General features: G+C 34.0%; 3 protein-coding genes across 3 annotated transcripts; 1 reads left to right on the top strand and 2 right to left on the bottom strand.

The window, feature by feature from the left end:
• Window positions 1–11,605: 11,605 nt before the first annotated feature.
• Window positions 11,606–12,665, bottom strand: LOC111412544 (serine/threonine-protein kinase WNK8-like). Its single transcript, XM_023043479.1, has 2 exons — window positions 12,382–12,665; window positions 11,606–12,284 (listed from the first exon to the last, which is right to left on the bottom strand). The coding sequence occupies exons 1-2, from the start codon at window positions 12,663–12,665 to the stop codon at window positions 11,606–11,608; spliced, it is 963 nt and encodes a 320-aa protein (XP_022899247.1).
• A 3,370-nt stretch (window positions 12,666–16,035) lies between these two features.
• On the top strand, window positions 16,036–17,225 carry LOC111411886 (photosystem II 5 kDa protein, chloroplastic-like). The gene has a single exon (XM_023042539.1). The coding sequence runs from the start codon at window positions 16,417–16,419 to the stop codon at window positions 16,699–16,701; it is 285 nt and encodes a 94-aa protein (XP_022898307.1). The 5' UTR covers window positions 16,036–16,416; the 3' UTR covers window positions 16,702–17,225.
• Window positions 17,226–17,692: 467 nt separating this feature from the next.
• On the bottom strand, window positions 17,693–19,937 carry LOC111411885. The gene is made up of 2 exons (XM_023042538.1): window positions 19,556–19,937; window positions 17,693–18,066 (listed from the first exon to the last, which is right to left on the bottom strand). Exons 1-2 carry the CDS (start codon window positions 19,833–19,835, stop codon window positions 17,837–17,839), a joined length of 510 nt encoding a protein of 169 aa, XP_022898306.1. The 5' UTR covers window positions 19,836–19,937; the 3' UTR covers window positions 17,693–17,836.
• Between the last annotated feature and the right edge of the window lie 668 nt (window positions 19,938–20,605).

Genomic DNA, 20,605 nt, shown 5'->3' with positions numbered 1-20,605 from the left:
GAATCCCGTTTATTATTGAAGTCTATGCATAATATAAATAAACTATATATGGTTTTGGGGGATATTGTTATGCCTTGCCACACATGACTCCACGTCATCAAAGTCCTCGTGTTCACATCACCGAAGTCCTCTTATCCATGTGGTTGATCCATCGCGGCCCTCTGATCAACCATTGGGCTAGTCCACCCATCCGACCTACTCACGTATTGGAACCACCTCTAGCGAAATTTCCCACATAAGTGACGGGGCCTGGGACATTAGTCCGAAGCTCATTCATATCTCTTCTGTCAAATTAGAGGCATTGGGGTGAGGAAGCTCCACAAAGTACGAAGTCCGTTACAGCAAGTGATGACCCACACGAAAAAGATCTTGAATTTATGTATGAAATCTTTTTTGAATGATTGATGAGACATTTATAATGAGTATAAATGTCAAGTCTTGTCAATGAAGTGGTTGTTCCGTGTAAGCATTAAATGAACCATAGGCTTGCGAGTCCAAATTAATGCCTAGGATTAGATGCTTTGACGGAGGAGATGAGGCCATGTGTACTTTAATCCAAGGGCTATCATTTCGTTTGTAATACTATAAATACCTCATCCATGTAACATTTGAAGGCTAATGCAATTCTTGACACTAAAAGCTAGTCTTTGTTTTTTCTTCTACTGAATGTACATTTATTTAACAACAAATTTGCATTATTTAACTTTGATTGAGTTGTTTGCGATTGGTTATCATTACACAATAGCTCTACAAATCTACCGTTAGAACCCAAACACATTTGTCTCGTGTTATTGAGCTTCTCTCATGTCCACAATTTTAGAATATCGACGATTGAAATAGCTTACGAGTGGACACAGCATATGTTGTCCATGAAAATCGAGGTCAATGAATGATATTATAATAACAAATTAAATCATTTCATCAGTGTAGAGAAAAATTATTGTGGCACAATGATGATTGGGCTGGAATAAAATTGATGGGCTTGTGGGCTGGATCATTTGTCACTTGAGCTGGGCTGACCGGATTGAGATAAAAAATGTGTTTTGATTAAACCCATTTTTATTAATAAGATCAGATGCACCAGATCTTGCCAAGTGTCACCTCTCACCGTTGATGAGAGACTTCCAGCTGCTTCTATATTGTGTTGGCTTCTAGGGTTTGGAATCGGTGGCTTTTCATTTTACCAGCTTCCTCTCTCTCGAACTCTCTGTTCTCTCTCATTTTGTTGGTTCTTCATTTCTTTTTGTACTCAAACAAAAGCCCATGTAGATTGATTGTTATTACAGCCCCATGGTAGATCTTGAGTGGTTTCATAGGGTTCGATTCTTGAGTGGATGTTCAATATATGCTCTGTGGGTTATTGTATGCGAAATCTTGATGTGATTTCACCTGAGTGCCATGAACTGTGAACTGTAATCTTTGGGATTTCGGTTAATATAGTAATTCCTTCCGGTGGCGGAAGCTCAAAAGGGGATTAGGGACTCCGGTTTTGAACCTCTTGCCTTAGAGCAAAAATATCGTGTTCTTGCATTTTTTCTTTTATGTTTCTTTCATCTTCAGTTTCATATTTCATATTTTGTGAAACAAAACGGCTGATTTTTTTCTTGAACTAATCATAACGGTGGTATCAGAGCTTGTTGACGGTGGTTCTTAGCATCGGTGTTGGTAGATTCAAAGGTTTCATGCACTGGTTCTGATGAACTCGTTATTTTCGTGAAACCCTAACAAGGTTTCTTTGGTGAGTTTGTTCCATATTATTCGAGTTACATATACTGTAGTTGCCTGTACTATGAGATCTCTGCAACCAAGCCTTAAACCCTAGATTTGTGACTTCTCTTGGCAATGCCTATGTCCAGAAACCTCTTGAGTTGTCTGGAATCTTAGGGTTGCCTTGACTTCAGTCATCGATCTAGTTTCCCTACATGATTCTTACATATATTTCTTACACTGTACATATCATACTTTGACTTAGGTATATGTGAACTTATATGTGCTAATTTTAAGTAAACTATCTATTCTATAGTGAATCAATTTGTTGGGTTCACTTACTGAATGATTTGAAATATATAACTTGTTGACTGTACACTCTAATTTTGTTTACTGTGTATGAAATTTGACTTCTTGCAAGTTATATATACTAGTTTAGTTGCAAGTGATCTGCCTGCACATTGCATTATCAAATTGTGTTTTGATTATGTCAACAAAAGTTGAACTAGAAATTTTTAATGGTAAAGGAGACTTTAGTCTTTGGTGCCAGAAAATGCGAGCCCTTTTACTTCAACAAAAATGTGCAAAAGCCATTGATGAGACATGGCCTAATGATATGGAAGAAAATAAGAAAACTGACCTTGATGAAACTGCATGGAGTTCTATATTTTTACATTTGTCTAACAATGTTTTGAGAAAAATTGGTGAGACAAAAACTGCTGCTGAGTTGTGGAAAAAATTGGAAGATACTTATTTGAATAAAACCATGCCTTATAAAGTGTATCTTCTAAAACAATTTCTTGGTTTCAAATTGGATCCATCTCTTGATCTTGACGCTAACATTGATAGATTTAGCCGACTGTGATGAGAAACTCTCAAAAGATCAGTTGGCTGTGGTTTTGTTAAATTCAATAAGTGATAAATACAAAGATGTTAAAAATGCTATTGAATATGGAATGGAGACTCTAACTACTGATGTGATAATAAATGCATTGAGAAATAAAGAGTTAGAGTTAAAATCTGAAAAAAGAGAATCTAGTAGTGGTGAAAATTTGTCCAAACCTAATTCAAACACAAAGATGGCCAATTTCAATAAAAAACCAGGACACAAGAAGAAGGTGAACTTTAAAGATAAAATTTAAAACAAGACCAAGGATAAAAAATGTTTTTACTGCCTAGGTGAAGGTCATTTTATCAAAGATTGTCATAAGAGACTTAGTGACTTGAAAAATAAGTCCAATAATGATGCAAGTGCTGCTTTGGCTTATAAAAATGACTACAATGTAGATGAGATCTATGTTGCTACACACAGTTCACCCAGTCAGGAGTGGATCCTTGACTCAGGTTGCACTTTCCATATGTATCCTGAAAGAGAGTGGTTTAGTGAGTTTGAAAATGTAAATGGAGGTCAAGTATTAATAGGTAATCACATGACTTGTCAGGTAAAAGGAATAGGATCAATTACTTTAAAGTTAAAAGGTAATAATGAATTGATCTTAGAAAAGACCAGGTATGTTCCTGACCTACAAAGAAATTTGATATCCTTAGGAATCCTAGATGACCTGAACTACAATATTATGATTAACAAAGGATACATTAAGATCTTGAGAGGCTCTCAAATAGTTGCAGAAGCCCCCAAGAGACATGGGCTTTACATTTTACACACTCAAAACTTTTTTGACTCTACATCAGCAGCAATTTCTGCTCCAAATGATAAGTCACAATTATGGCATAAAAGATTGGGCCATATTAGTGACAAAGGACTTCAGATTTTGAAAAAACAAGGTACTTTTGGTAAAGATATAATTGAGAAACTCAGTTTTTGTGATCATTGCATACTAGGAAAGCAAAATAGATTACCATTTCTGCCTGGGATGCATAAATCTGTATCTATTCTTGAATATTTGCATGCTGATCTTTGGGGACCAGCTTCTGTGCCTACACATATTGGTTTCAGATTTTTTCTTTTAATCATAGATGATTCTTCTAGAAAAAACTGGCTCTTTCTGCGTAAACATAAGTCTGACACTTTTAATGCTTTTAAAGAATGGAAAACTTTGATTGAGAATCAAACAAATAAAAAGATTAAAGTGTTGAGGACTGATAATGGGCTTGAGTTTTGCAATTTTGAATTTCATGAATTGTGTAAATTGCATGGCATTTTGAGACACAGAACAGTGACACACACCCTACAACAAAATGGCTTAGCTGAAAGAATGAACCGAACTATTCTTGAGAAAGTTAGATGCATGTTAATAGGTTTTGATCTTCCCAAGTTTTTTTAGGGAGAAGCTGCAAAAACTGCTAGTTATCTCATTAACAGAAGCCCATCTAGTGCTATACAGTTTAAATCCTCTGAAGAAGTTTGGATAGGAAAACATGTAGATTTAAGTAATCTGAAAATATTTGGATGTACAGCCTTTGCACATCAATCTATGGGAAAACTTGAACCTAGGGCCCTTAAGTGTGTTTTCTTGGGCTACGGTGAAGGGGTAAAGGGGTATAGACTTTGGGTAAGAGAGACCAAAGGTTATAAAATCATAATAAGTAGAAATGTGGTCTTTAATGAGATTGATTTGCCTTGTTTAAAATCTGCAAATAAAACAAATGAATCTGATTAGACTAAAAATGAAGGAAGAGAAACTGAAATTGAGGTGGAGCAAGTTAATAATGATAATCTACAACCTGATCAAAATGAATCTAGTGAAATTGAGATTCAAAATAATGATGAAACTGATCAAATTGAATATGATTATAAAGTCAATCAACTATTGAATGATTATCAACTTGCTAGAGATAGGGAAAGGAGAGAAATAAGACCACATGTGAGATTTGAAGATGAGATATCTCTTCTCACTGTTCAGGGATTCATTGAAAATGAACCCGAGTCCTATAAAGATGCTATGAATAGCAAGGACTCTAAGCATTGGCTAACTGCAATGCATGATGAAATGGAATCATTGAGGAAGAATAAAATATGGACCCTAGTAAAAAGACCTAAGGGAAAAAGAGTTATAGATTGTAAGTGAATTTTCAAAATCAAAAGAGGTGAAAAAGATGACAATGACATTAGATACAAAGCAAGACTTGTGGCTAAGGGTTTTGCCCAAAAAGAGGGAATAGATTTCAATGAAATCTTTTCTCTAGTTGTAAAATTTACAACTGTTAGAGTAATACTTGCTCTAGCAGCTCAATTCAATTGGGAATTGAATTAATTAGATGTAAAAACTGTGTTTTTAAATGGAGATCTTGAAAAAATCATTTTTATGGAACAACCTAAAGGTTTTGAAGTGAATAAAAATTCAGACTTAGTATGCATTCTTAAAAAATCACTTTATGGTCTAAAACAAGTTCCAAGACAATGGTACAAAAGATTTGATACTTTTGTACTTGGACTTGGTTTTAAAAGAAATAATTTTGATACTTGTCTTTATTGTAAAGGAAACGGCGGTGAGAATTCACTCTATCTCCTGCTGTATGTGGATGACATGCTTTTAGCAAGTCATGACATAAAGGAAATAGAATCAATTAAAAACAAATTAAAATCTGAATTTGAAATGAAAGATTTAGGTCATGTTAGAAAAATCTTAGGTATCGAAATTAAAAGGAATAGAAGAGAGGTCTCACTAAGTCTAAATAAAAAATCTTATGCTTTGAAAATACTTGAAAGATTTGCAATGTCTGATGCTAAAAGTGTGAGCTTGCCTTTAGCTAATCACTTCAAATTATCTAATGATCAATGTCCCAAAACAGAAGATGAGTTAAAAAAGATGGCTAGAGTGCCATATTCTAATGCTGTGGGGTCAGTTATTTATCTAATGATTTGTTCTAGGCCTGATTTGGCATTTTCAATAAGCGCATTGAGTAGATATATGTCAAATCCTGGTGAGGTTCATTGGGAAGCTATGAAATGGCTTCTAAGATATATAAAAGGGACTTGTGACCTAGGAATTGAGTATAGAAAACAATCTGAGGGTGTTTTCTTGAGGGTTTCACAAATTCAGATTATGCAAGTGATAGGAATAACAGAAAATCAACTTCTGCTTATGTTTACACTTTATGTAATTTTTGTATAAGCTGGAAATCACAATTACAAAAGATTGTTGTCTTGTCTTCAACTGAAGCAGAATATATAGCTGCTACTGATGCAATCAAAGAATAAATTTGGCTAAAAGGACTTTTAAATGAATTTGGCTTCATAAATGATGTTGTCTTACATTCTGATAGCCAATCTGCTATATATTTGAGTAGAAATCCTGTGCTACATAATAGATCTAAACATGTTGATGTGAAATTTCATTTTATTAGAGATGTAATTTCTCAAGGTATTGTTAAACTTGAAAAGATTTCTACTCATTTTAACCTTGCTAATGTTGGAACTAAAATACTGCCTTTAAACAAGTTCTTGGACTGTTTAAAGTAGCTTAATATAAATTGCTGCTGATTTGTGTATCAGGTACCCGAGTAAATGATGTCATGACTGTAGGAATCACTATAAATGATGCTGGTATCATTGTACCAAGGTGGAGAATGTAGAGAAAAATTATTGTGGCACAATGATGATTGGGCTAGAATAAAACTGATGGGCTTGTGGGCTGGATCATTTGTCACTTGAGCTGGGCTGATTGGGTTGATCGGATTGAGATAAAAAAACGTGTTTTGATTAAACTTGTTTTTGTTAATAAGAACAGATGCACCAGATCTTGCCAAGTGTCACCTCTCTTACCGTTGATGAGAGACCTTCCAGCTGCTTCTATATTCTGTTGGCTTCTAGGGTTTGGAATCGGTGGCTTTTCATTTTACCAACTCCCTCTCTCTCGAACTCTCTGTTCTCTCTCATTTTATTGGTTCTTTGTTTCTTTTTGCACTCAAACAAAAGCCCCTATAGATTGATTGTTATTATAGCCATAGTAGATCTTGAGTGGTTTCATAGGGTTCGATCCTTGAGTGGATGTTCAATATATGCTCTGTGGGTTGTTGTATGCGAAATCTTGATGTGATTCACCTGAGTGCCATGACCTGTGAACTGTAATCTTTGGGTTTCCGGTTAATATAGTGATTCCTTCCGGTGGCGGAAGCTCAAAAGGGGATTAGGGACTTCGATTTCGAATCTCTTACCTTAGGGCGAAAATATCGTGTTCTTGCATTTTTTCTTTTATGTTTCTTTCATCTTCAGTTTCTTATTTCATATTTTGTGAAACAAAACAGCTGATTTTTTCTTGAACTAATCGTAACAATCAGAAAGTAAAAATGATAAGAAAGTATCTCTCTCCTGTGGAATTGTTGCAATGGAACCATGGATGATCTAAGTCCTTGTTCTTAATCAATGAAATCAAAGTAGACCACAAGTTAACTTGATATCCATATAAATCTTTCCTGGTTCTTCTGAAAATTAGATTCACTCAAAAATAAGTGTTGAATTATCGAAACTAAGCATATTTACGAGTTAATTTATAATCAATTTAAATTATAAAAAATATAGAAATGAATGGTAAAATAAGTGGATAGTACTTGTAGATTTCATGAAATACGTAAATAGACGATGATCTAATCGATTATAAACAGATTATGAATTGGTGTCAATCAAGGGCTAACGACATTGTCCTTAATTATTATATTCGTGGTAAAATTCTTGTAGAATTTCAGTAATTTGAGAAAGAATCTCCTATCCTGTGAAAAAGGGATAAAATCCTCTTTGTAGTACGATATATATAACATTTTGTGAATTTTAAAATGAGTCGTGTTTCTATCTTTGGCATCTAACATGCTTACATCACATCTATGAATTTATAGAGCTTTCTAGCTCTTTAGCAAATGTCTTTCTTGTGTCGATGTGGCAGTTTCAATCGTCAATGGATAAAATGTGCCAATCTGTGAGCTTTGAAATAAAGTCCATGTTTGATCCCCATTAAAATTATAATACATTTTTTTTTCTCTCTTCTTATTTCAACCATTAAAATATCAAATGATGAGGGCTAAACAGGGTTAAATGTGGTTGATTTGACTCCAACAGTTTAATCAATAACCGCAGTAGTAACAAGAATTTCACAAAAGTTTAATACGTTAGAGAAAGACTATCTTACTTTGAACATGTAATTATGGTTTCTATATATAAGGGAAATGGCTAAATTACTCTAAAGAATAGATAAATTACATTTCTTGAATTTTTCAAGTTTGAAAGTGAAGGCTCTTGTGGAGAGCTTATCACACTTCAGTCACATTCCAAATTTCCCTGCAAACATATTTTTAGCATTACTTGACCTTGATTTTTGCGGGAGACGTGCCCAACGGAATCCAACCAACTCCCCTCCACATAAACATCACATGCACACTAGAAGACCTCGTTAGAGTGCAAAGAATCGTCAGTTGAGAAAAAGGTCCGACGATCTTTTGCACTCCGACGATCAAACTAACGGTAGGATGAAAGAGAAATGAGTGCAAGAGACGAGAGAGGGGGTTTAGCTAGTGTTTGAGAAACATACCTTGATTGTGAAATGGATCACACATAATAAATAAAATGAAAATGGCCAAGTGGTGCTAATGGGTAGAGTTCCAAGCCCAAGACAATGTTTCTTGACTTAATAGGCCCAATCCAATTAAATAATAATGTCGGGTCAGTGTATATGAGACCCTCTTCGTCATGCGTATGCCACATAATTTATAAATATAACAATAGTCCCCTCAAATTTGAGTTTTATATTTATATACAGGTTGGACTTGAAATGAAAATTGTCAAGTAGACAAGGTCTTACAGATTGTTTTAAAAATATAAGCAGCTCCAATAAGTGATGACTTATTAACTGCCTTGAAAATATGTATCAATCCCAGATATATAAAGACATACAAATTACTCTGAGAATATAAACTGATATGATTTATAGAAATTTTGGTAGTATCTCCTCTGTAATATGGACTAAACCAATCTAAAATATAATATAATATATTTGTTGAACATATGCAAAATAAATTTGGGGTCCATTTGACCCATCCAAATACTTATAACGATAACGTGAATAATAGTAAATCAAACTTCTCCAAGATGGAATGTGCAATATCATGTATCAAACCAGATAACATGTTGTCCATAATAAAATGATAACGTAGATGACATGGCATACATATTAGCTATGAAAATAGTGTCACGACATTTCTAGCAGTGATGTGACATTCATATTTGGCAGCAATAATATAATGCTAATGGTAATAATAATAGCATATTGCTACTAACGCTACTAAGATAATAATAATATAGTCTCCCATTTTTAGAAATTACGTGGCACGAGCATGACGAAAAGAATCGCACATATACCAACTCGGCATCGAATGTTTAATTGGATTGGGCCTGTTAAATCAAGAAATCTCGTCTTAGGCTTGGAACTTGGCCATTAGCATCGCTTGGCCCATTTTCACTTCAATATATATATGTTATCCATTTCACAATCGATATATGTTTTCTAACCCTATCCAAATCCCCTCTCCCATCTCTTGCACTCATTTCTCTTTTGTTTGGCCGTTGACTTGACTGTCGTATTGCAAAAGGTCACCGAACCTTTTTTGAACTGGAGGCCTTTGCACTCTAACGAGGTGTTTCAGTGTGCAATGCTTGTATAGAAGGGATTTGGTCGGGGTTTTGTTGGCCACGTGCCAGTTCAAAAATCGAGTTTAACAATATACATGTTTATCATAGCTATGAAAGTGATTTTGGTCGCTTTGACACTTCGAACTTAAAAGAAAAATAATTATCAAATTTATTATTGAATCAATTTGTAGTCTTACAACTTGATTGATCAGCGACAGTTCCCTACTGATGTACTATCTTCACTTCGAAAACCTCCCTATGCCTCCCCTACAAGCATAAAAGAAATTAGTACAGTTTGTGTAACAAGAGCCTCTGGCTACATGGCTTGTGTAATTCTTGCTCCAACGTTGTCACACGGTCAGAGCCTCTATTCGTGACCCCAGTTCAGCTCCTTCTCTCTTTTGACAATCTTTATATTATGTAATTTGTTGATATTGGTTATGAACTTCAGTTGTATAATAATCTGCAATGCTACTTGAGTTTTGGGTTAAATTTAAAGTGTATGATGTTACGTACTTACACTGTTATTTCAGACAATGCTCACAACAGTCAGTCAATAATGATCTTTATAATTTGTGTGCTTGAAGATTTTATGTTTTGATGTGTGCTCATGTTGTAGTGAACTTTCTTCAATTTTAGTGAAACTTCTCAATGGCACTTTTGAGGCTTTTCTGTCACATATAGCATCTGTAGTTGCGTAGATCTTGTAGCGAACTCCAAATTTATTAGAAACAAGTCCTAGCCTACCGTTGTTTTCTTGTATGCGACGAATTACTTAGTACATATTTGGTATGCATTATTGGCAAGAAAGGACATGCAATATAATGAACAGATTTTAGTCTTTTCTTCTTCATTTCCCTCCGCTATACAGTCACCACTATCTAATCCTTTTCACCACACTTGAAAATAATGTTTCAATACTGAATATTTTCTCATTTTATCTTTATTTCTTCACCAGTTCTGGTATATCCTTCGGCCTGGACATTTGTAATGGAGAATGGTATTGATATGGTTGTGATAAACCCTGGACAAAATTCTTGTGCAGGTGGTGAAACATATCCAAATTCTGCCTTTGGTTAATGCACATTCTTGCATTTGAGAATCCTTCAGCTAATGGAAGACATTGTGTTGTTGAGAAAGGTGCATACGTTACTGTTAACCACGAAATTTACCATTTCTTCATTTAGGAACAAGAAATGAGCCGAGTTACTGTTTGTAGGACTTTCTTTTAGTTCAAGGAAGTAGCATGTGGCTCTGACTTCCTGATACACGAGAATTTGGACATCTTAGTGAAAGCCAACATTTGGACAGTTCAAAATAAGCGCAAGACCTCTGCTTGAAGAAAACATTTAAGTTAAAAATGTGTCCCCTATCCAACCGTTTAGGCTTTTAAATAAGGTGGTTCAACATTATATAAAAGCTACGCAAATAAATGGTCGAGTTGAAGAGAACATTAGACAATAAAATATTTCCCTCTATCTAATAGCTTAAGCTTTTAGATAAAATAGTTCAACACCTTGACTGCAGCAAGATTTGTTGAGAGTATTATCTCCTTGTGAGATTCCCTTTCCTTAAATGGATATCATGTCACTACTAAGATTAGTTGTATGTCTTTTAGTTAGCAATACATCTCAGCTCTAGCTAATTTCGTACAGAAAAACTGACATTGCAAGTGTGCGAACAAAAAGCTCTATATCGAAATATACAATGTCTCTGAGGAAAGAGCAGAGTGCTTGGGTTTGGAATTCACACCTCTTAAAGAAAGAGTCAAAGAAACTGTTGAAAGCTTGAAGGAGAAGAACTTCTTTAAGCCCTCCATTAGCTCATCTAAAAGTCATTCATAAGATGATGCTGAACTACTATAGCCTATGAAGTAGACGGGCAGTCTAGTCTAATACTATTGTATGAAACATGTTAAGTCTCATCCTTGTTTAAATTCTCTGTATAATTGATAATGTAATATACTATTGCGACTTAGGAGAGAGAGAAACAACCATGGCCTATACTGATGTCAATAATTGCATCTTTTGAAAACTACAATAAATCTTACGAAAGTAAAACTTCTTTACTTCAAAAAAAGATAAGTTCTTAGTTCTAATAAATTCCAACTATAGTTCTTGTTACCTTACTCTCCATTCAAAAACTAGTGCCTAGTCTCCATCTTGTGTTTTTTCTGACACAGTAATATTAGATATACAAAAGCCAGGATCCCCATTTACTTCTCCCAAGGAAGAGGCGAAGGTAACCTTTGAATTCATGGACACATCACTTGTGGAATATTCATATAGGGAGGATGATGCTCTTAAAACCATTGCAAGATTATTCTTCGATCCAGAGTGCTAAAACTGCTTTCCAACTGAAAATAAGTAGCTTATCGAATGTGAAAGCCATGGGTGATTGAACCATCTCCTGTTCAACTGATAAAGCAGATTCAGCAGAAGTGCTTATCAAGGAAGAGTTTCTTAATCGTGCTTCATTATCGTGATCTATTTCGATTTCCATCGGATTTTTGGATGAGAAGAACGGATCCTTGAATAGGTTTACAGCTGATGGCCTATTTGATGCAGAAACTAGGCATTTTTCTATAATCTCCTTCACCTCAGGATCCTTAATTTTACCAAGAGCAAGAGGCTGTATACCAGTAGTGACTTTCTTGAAAATCAGTGCCGGATTTGCGTATTCACTGTAGGGATGTTCAAAAGTGGTTAATTCCAGTAAACACATGCCAAAAGCATAGATATCAACTAACTCATTATACTCATCATAATATTCTGGTGCCATGTATTCTGGTGTTCCAACAACAGTGCAAAGGTGGCCTGCTTGCATAAAAGTTGCTAAACCAAAATCTCCAATCTTTACTTTGCCAGTAGCCATGTCGATAAAGATGTTATCTCCCTTCAAATCGTGATGAATAATACGCGGGTTTTGGTTGTGAAGATACTCCAACCCTTGTAAAATCTGTCTCCCCCAGTTCTTGATTGTTTGCACATCAATATTGCTATTTCTTTATCTGTAGTACCTTAAACTCCCTGAACTAAACAACTGAGTTATCATATTAATTGTATTGTTCTTTTCATCCATCCAATGGGAGAAACACTTCATGATCTTTTTGTGATTCAATGACTTCAATAAAACAGCCTCGAAACACAATTTTTCTTCGTTCGCCAAAGACTTCCATCATATTTTCATCGTCAATACAGATTTGACACCACATAATTTCTGTATTACTAGCCCGATCGAAACCTCCGTAGACGTCTTTGAATGCCCCTCTTCCCAAGAGTTTCTTGTAATGTACGTAACGCTTACATGGTGACACCTCTGAAACATCAGACTCATTAAATCCTAGGTTTTGCTGAATGAAAAACCCTATTGAATTCATGATCCAAAAAGAATTTCTTTATGGAAGTTCGAAAGTAAATATTATAGAAAAATCTCGTCGTGTAACGCTTCCATGGCGGTCAAGAGTTGTACAAGAACCCAATCTTGAACTCGTGCAGTTCATCTTCATTGATTTTAGACATGATTTTGAGGCTGCGTTCTTCGTCTCTGTATTTTTTTCGGTCAACCCAAAATTCTTGAATCATCGAACTAGATGTATGTTTAAGAATCTTTTATTGAAAAGATGAAGACGAAGACCAAAAAACTAAAGAAACAAGATGAACGGACACAACGAAGAGACGCAACGGAGTTTGATTACGAACATAAAGGGATGAAGGAGCAATAACCGAAAGTTTCAGTAGGATTTGGGATTCTATCCCGAGTAGTTAGCTAGTGAAATTATAATTCTAAGGGGCATCCGTCTTTCATTGATTTTTTCCCCTTTTATTTTTATTTATTTATTTTTTTTTTCGTGTCATCTCAATCGAGTCTAACTTGATATAAAATAACTCGTTTAAAAAAGGATAGTGGCAAAAGAGTAATACCATTTGTACATAAACGACACTAAAGAGAAGGAAATATTATAATAAATGAATTCCTTTTTTCCTCTCTCTGTTCCATTATCTAAAAAAAAGGGGTTAAACCCCAACCTTGAGGGCCCTCACCGCCCCACTCCTAGAGTTTTGTGAGTGAGTTAAATCGTGGAATGTGCCCCAACAGGTCAGGGAACAAGAGCTGTCTATACACTGCTCCTACAAGAAATCCAATTTCATGTTTTAGGAATCGGACCCCCACAATGTGGCTGCTAGCAAAGCGTGAGATAACCTCACTCCTATCCTTTGTACCACTGGGCTATGCCCCGAGGGGCTTGTTCCATATTATCTATCTATATCTAATGGTGTACAAATAGTATTATTTATTTTCGAAGTGTTTTGATAGGCGTTTGTCAACAATTTTGTTGGCATTTCATAATGTGGTAGCTAATCTAATCACTTATTTGAATAATATTTATTCAAATCAATGACCAGATTTTTTACACATCATGAAATGTCAATCGAGATGTTCAAAATGAATGCCAAAGTAGGATTACCCCATTTTTGAAATAGGAAAAATGCTTGTTTTACATCACTCTTTATATAATTTTTTACAGATTAATGACGTGTCTAAAAAAGTGGAGGAATTTTATTATTATTAGTATTATTTTTTTGATGAGATTTTGACCTATTCAAATCTTGTCACATCATTTGTTGGTAAAAAAAATCTATAAATTGTAATATACATGTAGCACAATCATTCAAAATATACCTAACAACGATTATATTACCATCATTGTTTGCGTTTGATACACCACATTTTTTAAACAATTTTTTTATTTACTAAAATGACATAAGTAACCTTTCTCTTTTTACTCTTACCAATTTTTTAAACATGTTTTGCACGTTGTATGGTACAATAATAGAATTTATACTTTATTCCTTTTATAATTTGTTTTTGAAAATTATCGTCCATAAAAATTATCTTATTATACCTGAAACCTTAAATCCACGTGCAGAAGACAAATTTTAAAATATCTACACCTCAAAGGATTAAATTCCCAAAATATTTCTATAACAAACACGCATTTGAGAATTGTCTATAAATAACTTAGGTCAATAAATTCAAAAATTTAATCCTCCAATAAAGAACTAATTTATGCAAAATAAAATAAATTTAAAACATATGACAAATAAATTGTTACTTGCATTAATTATTTAACAGTTAATGTCGAATTCTCTTCCTCCTTCTATTATTTCTTAACAATTAATCACGAATTCTCTTCTATCTCACCCGTAAACAATAAACTTGTTTGAAATAAGAAATTCGATATATAACAATAATTACCAAAAAATAAAATGACAAATCAAACAAATAACATAAATAAGAACAAAAAAAAAAAAAACTCAATAAATACCAAGAAGTTCAAAAAAATAAAATCACGAATCAAGCACACAACATAAAAACACAAACAAAAATTTCGCATTGAAATCCCATCATACGAATCTATTGATTCTTGGTGTTCGGGGACTTTGCAAAAAATAAGGACAAAAGTTACAATGTTTTATTGAAAATTAAAGTTGTGAAAATCAAGAACATAAATTCACTCAAATAAACCTTGATTTCCAATCTCAAAACCGCATTGCACCCATCCTGCCATCGAAAATAAATAAGTAAATAACACGATTAAGTCCATTTTATAAACTAGTAGTATCTCAGGACAATCACGTATCCACGTTATAGTACAAATCTTCAAATTTCACAAAATTACAAATAAAATTATTAAGCTTGATGAATATAAACTAAAACTCGAATAAGATTTTAACCAAATCAAGGAAGTCATGAAAAGAAATTACAAAAACGATAAAAGAAAAACAAATCTCCATTTTAAAATTGAGCTCGTTAATTTTCTATAAAGAATCCAGAAGACAAACAGAGATTAAGCAGCGTTGAGGTTTGATTTCATTAGGGATTCGATTAATTTACTTATTCTTTTATGGGTTTTCAATTTATACGTTTCAAAGCTATTAAAATTCCACTATTTAATAAGTATAAAATTATAAATTAACTAAAACATTCATGGAAAAAAAAAATAATAATAATTCATTCAATCACTTGCTTGTGATTGCAGCTATTCCCCAAAGAGGAATTGTCCACGCCCGTTCAGTTTTCGTGAATATAGGAACTGTAATCTCCCGATGCTGTAGTCAACCTTACGCTATGCCTAATTGGTGAGTTTGTCGTCTCCACTACTTTCCACCAGGATGGTGAATTCATTTCATGGTCAACTGAAAGAGTAGTCTACGATTGTATCGAATTCTGCTTACTAGAGACATAAACACTGGAAACTCAATTTGAACAAGAGTAGCTTATTCTATTTCAAACAAGCACTAAAGAAGTGACAGTGTATGGGATCGATAGCCCTTTTATGGCTTGCCCATGATGATTGGCTTTCTTTTCTGAAAAATGAAGTTGGTGGATTATATATTTTTGAGAGGTGCCATAGGTACAGCACATTGACAACATGGTTGACAGTCCTCTCATATATAGAGGGTGGAGTCCACGATTAAAATAATCGCGAACCCCACGATTGTGAGGGGTCTGTATGTTTGGTGTTGTACAAACATCATTTCCCTATATTTTTAGAATAATGGTTTAATTCATGAATAGGAAATGAATGTAAAAAATTGACTTATAACAATATCTTATTGGAAGTAAAATATATAATAGTAGCTTAATTCACAAATTAAGGGAAATAATGAATATTAAATAAGGGCATGATTGTCCAAAAACAAAATTTAAAGAGAGAGAAAATGAAAAATTGAATGTTTCTCACGTATCCAGACTTTTCATATATGGTAGTTTATTTATGCCATATTTTCACACATAAAACCCTAATTTACACTGACAACTTTAAATGAAACATAAATTATCCTTAGCAGTGTAAATAATAGAAAAGGAAAAAGAAATGTACCTATACAGAGAAAAAAAGGACAAAATTCAAGGCTTCACCGCAAGGCCTTAGAATCACCAATTTTCATGCCAAGATCTTTCCCACATGGCAACAAATTATTGGAATACAACTTTATTTGGAAAAGAAAAAAGGGATTAAATTTGTATGATGTTGCACATTACACTTTTAACCAACAAAACTAACTCAGCCCCAACATTGTGCACAGCACATAGTGAACTTTTTTTGATCATCTAGGTTTCAAACAATGGCTTCCATGACAATGACTGCTTCATTCATGGGTGGCACAGCCGCAGCAGCCACCGCCTCCCGCCGTGTCATGATGGTGGTTAAGGCCTCCAAGGATTCCCAGAGTGGAAAAATGGTGGAAGAGAGAAACAACAGCACCAGAAGGGACTTGATGTTTGCAGTGGCTGCTGCTGCTTGCTTCATTGCCAAAGTTCCCGAGCCCAAACTTGGAACCCCAGATGCTAAAAAGAAGTATGCACCTATTTGTGTTACTATGCCAAATGCACGCATTTGTCACAATTGAGAACTGGCATTGCCTTTGTACAACTGCTTTTTTAAATTAATCTGGGAAGAATGTAAAACCTGGTTCCTGTCCTAATATATCTGCTTCCCTCAAGTATTTTGAGCATGCTACTTTATGCTTTGCTTTATTTTTAATGCAAATAATCAGTTATTATGAACTCCTTTTTAAATGTAACTTAAATTTACTTTTAAGTAAATCTATGGTCTAGAAAAGTTAGGAGAAATTACTACTACCTCCACTTTCAAGAGAATCTATCGCTTCATGTCTCTTTGTCGGCAAAAAGATCTGCCTGTGTGGGAAACCCTCCCATTTATCCACAAGCTCATGAAGTTTCTCCATACGCTGAACAAAAGAAGTTTACATCTACAATCTTTATAAGACAAATTTTTATTTATTTAAATTTACAAGTCTGAGTCTTTACATGACAGAAATTATGAATGTGGACACTAAAACACGCAACTTTCACAAGATTTAGAGTTGGTGGATGAAATGTCAAGCTACTCAAAAGCTATGTTATTTTTTTTTTTAAAATATATTGAAATTATATTTTCGAAATTTAATAGCATAATATCATCAAATAGACATTATAAATAACTGCAGCAAAAAATCTAGTATGTTTGTGACTGGTTGGAGATGGGCCGCATCAAGGATTGGTGGAAAATGAACTATGATTGTTTTTCTAGAGAAAATTAGGTCATGTGTGATCAATGAGATCATGTAACAACTCAACGAATCGTAGGAAAGGAACAAGCGTGCAAAGTTTGCTAAAGGTTGGAAACAATATATAAGATCCCTGTTTGGTTAAGTTGATAGTTCATTTATAAATTATCAAACTTTATTTTCAATCATATATTTTAATTGACCAAACTCAGAACATTTGTTCGTGGTCTATTTTGGCTCGTAAGCCCATCTTAATGTAGGCTTGGAATTGGCTCAATGGAACAATCTGAACGAGCATAAATAAATTGAAAGAAATTAAGAAAATAGAAAATTAAAATCCCAAAATAAATATAACAAACATATACTCAATAATTAAGTCACTCTGGCATGCATTTTTAAAATAGTAAAGAGAAAACTAACAGCAACTTGTATAAATAATAGAGTCAAGAAAATGCTTGTAAAAATTTATTAGGTGTTAGAAAACTCCTAGGAAACCGGGCAACTCAGGTTCTTCGGCTTCATTCGTCATTCTTGTTTCTAGAACTGGCTCTGGTACGTCTACTGATGGTTTTATAACTGTAAGAAATATTACATTATAGATTATAGTAAAAACAAGAAGACCAAAAGCTAAGTAGGCTAAAAAGGATCCAGAGAAATCTGTGGTTTCTTCTTTCATTTCACGACTTGGACGACCAAGGCTCGAAGCTGCAATCATATTAACAAGTGTATCAGACTAGAATCTATTGTATTCTACAAGACTCATCTCAAATTTGTCATATATATATATATATATATATATATGAAAGAACATTTAAGTTGAAACGCCTTTAGGAACAGTCTCATAAATCCTCAAGATTTCTGCTTGCCGTCACTCTGAAATATTTCCAATTACACAAAATAATTAGCCTGTTTGGCTTTGCTTCTTTTTACAAAAGAAGCGGCCTTTTTGCCCGAAATTGATGAAAAGCTTTCTCTTCTCTCAATAGTAAAACCCTCCTTACTGCTGAGAAATGCAAATTTTTGGCTATTTATTAGCATTTCAGCTAACCAGAGCACGGTAAATGTAAAATTAAATACATATTATCCAGGCATTTCGTAGGATCCACTTATTATCCATACACATTCTATAGACTCCACAACTTAAAATTGCCGCCTAGCATCCACTAACTGTCTGCTACTTTTCCAACTCAAGACAACATTGCTCGAAGATGACCAACCGGCTCACAAAATCGCATTGAAATATGAATGCATTCAACAGTCACCAAACTCAAATAGTTTACACAATTTTCTAAGCTTTCACTTAGCTCCTGTTTGGCCCCCATTAATTTTCATCCCATTACATTTCATTTTTTCTGTCTTATTTTCGACCACACAATCTTTCATAAAATAATATTACACGTAAATCGAAAACTTTTTCTTCTTTTTCAACCACTCATTTTTCAAAACAATACTAATCCACTCATTTTCATTTCTATAAAATGGGGGCCAAACTGGGACTTTTAATGAGTCAGAGCACCAAGCGAAGGGCTTAAACGCTTTGACCAAAAACTACTAATGCAAAAAGAGAGTGGAAAGGGTAAAAGAAAATGATAAAAATGAACAGTCAGTTTCTAATGATAAATAATGAGTAAGCTACCATCGAACACAACATATGTGGTTTCAGATGAGTCAATATTTTTCAATGCTTGATACCGTAATGAGAAATCCAGCACTAGTTTACTTATTCTAGTTATTCTCGGCCCGACCCTGATTTACAAATTGTTAAACTTCAAGTATCACAATAATATCTCGGATAGGATAGTATTCATCACATTTCTAACAAATGTTCAATGTAAATAGAGGAATTTCCTTGTTGAACTTTGCCTTATCTTGTTTCTGTAATTGAGGGGATCTTCTCCTCCATAGTTGCATATATTTCTTTCTATTAGTAAAGTTCTTTCTTTAAAGGCTCGGCTAAGAATATCAGTGAGATGGGATCAATCAGTAATTTAACATCGCCTCTTCTCAATTCTTCTTTCCGTTCAACAGATAAATTAATTTTCTATCTAACAATAATCCATAAACAAATATATTTCTGATTCTAATTTTACTTTAAGCTAATTTCAACTACATCTTTTGAAAAAATATTTATCGAATCAAACCACAATAATTAATCACAAACAGACGGAGATAGGGAGGGACGGAAAAGGTTAACCTCTAATTTTGGGAGGATCGACTTGTTTTTTGGAAAGAGACTGCATCTGTTCATCAAGCTTTCGCAATGCTTCACGGGCCTTATCTGGATCAACCTCGAACTCCGAGTCTTTCTCCACTGCATTCACAAAATTAAAGCCACCAATTCGTCTGCTTTTCTTCAGTTCATCACTCTCCCATATTCTGAATCTACAGAAAGAGACTGATTTTTGCTGCTTATTGCTATGAAAGGAAGAGGATGCAATTGCCGGAGGAGAAATTGAGTGCTGAAGATTAAGCATTTGAAAGACCAGACGGGGATATTGCAACACTGCGTGAAGAACTGCTCGTGGCCTTTGATAAACCGTTCAAAAGTATTATTCCCAATTTTCTTTTTTATCTTTTCCTTTTTCTGCATAAACATCTCATTTCCCTGTAAAGGTGGCTTTACGTGTTTTCTTCTATTTTCTTTTAATTCCTTTTCCCCCCCCCAAAAACTAATTAAAAAAATAAATAAAAATCGAATGAATAATACTGTTAGTACATAATGAAATTACATGATCGTTTCCATATACATGAGATAATGGTCAATTATGCTACATTTCCAAAAAATTGTCCACTTTCTTAACAAAACGTCACATGGTATTCTATTACTATATTGTTTAAAAATTAGTTAATTCTTTGCACCCAATCATCAGTTGTCAACATAGTATCTGTCAAGTAGGTGGACAAATTTCTGATAGCTTAATCCAAAAAATATAGGGAAAATTGTAGCCGAGGTACCAAACATTTCGTTTATTAGCAGACTTTACTCAAACATTTAGTTTGTACCACCCACGATATCTAATCTTTCAAAAACTCGTAGTGGAAGTCCAAATGGATGAAAACTGTTAATTTAACCGTAGTTGACCAAAAATTTAACATTGATCATTATTTTGACTAATTTTAAAAGGATAAAATTGTAACTTTACATTTTTCAACAAAAAAAATAATTACAATATATTAATAATTAAATCAAAACACAAAAATATTATTCATCTTCTTCTCCAACCCCCCCCCCCCCACCACCTCC

Source organism: Olea europaea, chromosome 16, assembly GCF_002742605.1.
Source record: "Olea europaea var. sylvestris chromosome 16, O_europaea_v1, whole genome shotgun sequence".
Taxonomy (NCBI): domain Eukaryota; kingdom Viridiplantae; phylum Streptophyta; class Magnoliopsida; order Lamiales; family Oleaceae; genus Olea; species Olea europaea.
Note: the sequence above shows the minus strand (reverse complement) of the source record. Positions and strands in the feature narration are given on the sequence as shown.

What these genes read in the sequence shown, in the direction of transcription:
- LOC111412544 (XM_023043479.1), bottom strand. Translation starts at nt 12,665, where the DNA reads ATGAATTCAATAGGGTTTTTCATTCAGCAAAACCTAGGATTTAATGAG. An exon ending in TCACAAAAAGATCATGAAGT is followed by an intron (nt 12,285 to 12,381) that starts GTTTCTCCCATT and finishes ATAAAGAAATAG; the next exon opens with CAATATTGATGTGCAAACAA.
- LOC111411886 (XM_023042539.1), top strand. Translation starts at nt 16,417, where the DNA reads ATGGCTTCCATGACAATGACTGCTTCATTCATGGGTGGCACAGCCGCA.
- LOC111411885 (XM_023042538.1), bottom strand. Translation starts at nt 19,835, where the DNA reads ATGCTTAATCTTCAGCACTCAATTTCTCCTCCGGCAATTGCATCCTCT. An exon ending in CGATCCTCCCAAAATTAGAG is followed by an intron (nt 18,067 to 19,555) that starts GTTAACCTTTTC and finishes ATATGATTGCAG; the next exon opens with CTTCGAGCCTTGGTCGTCCA.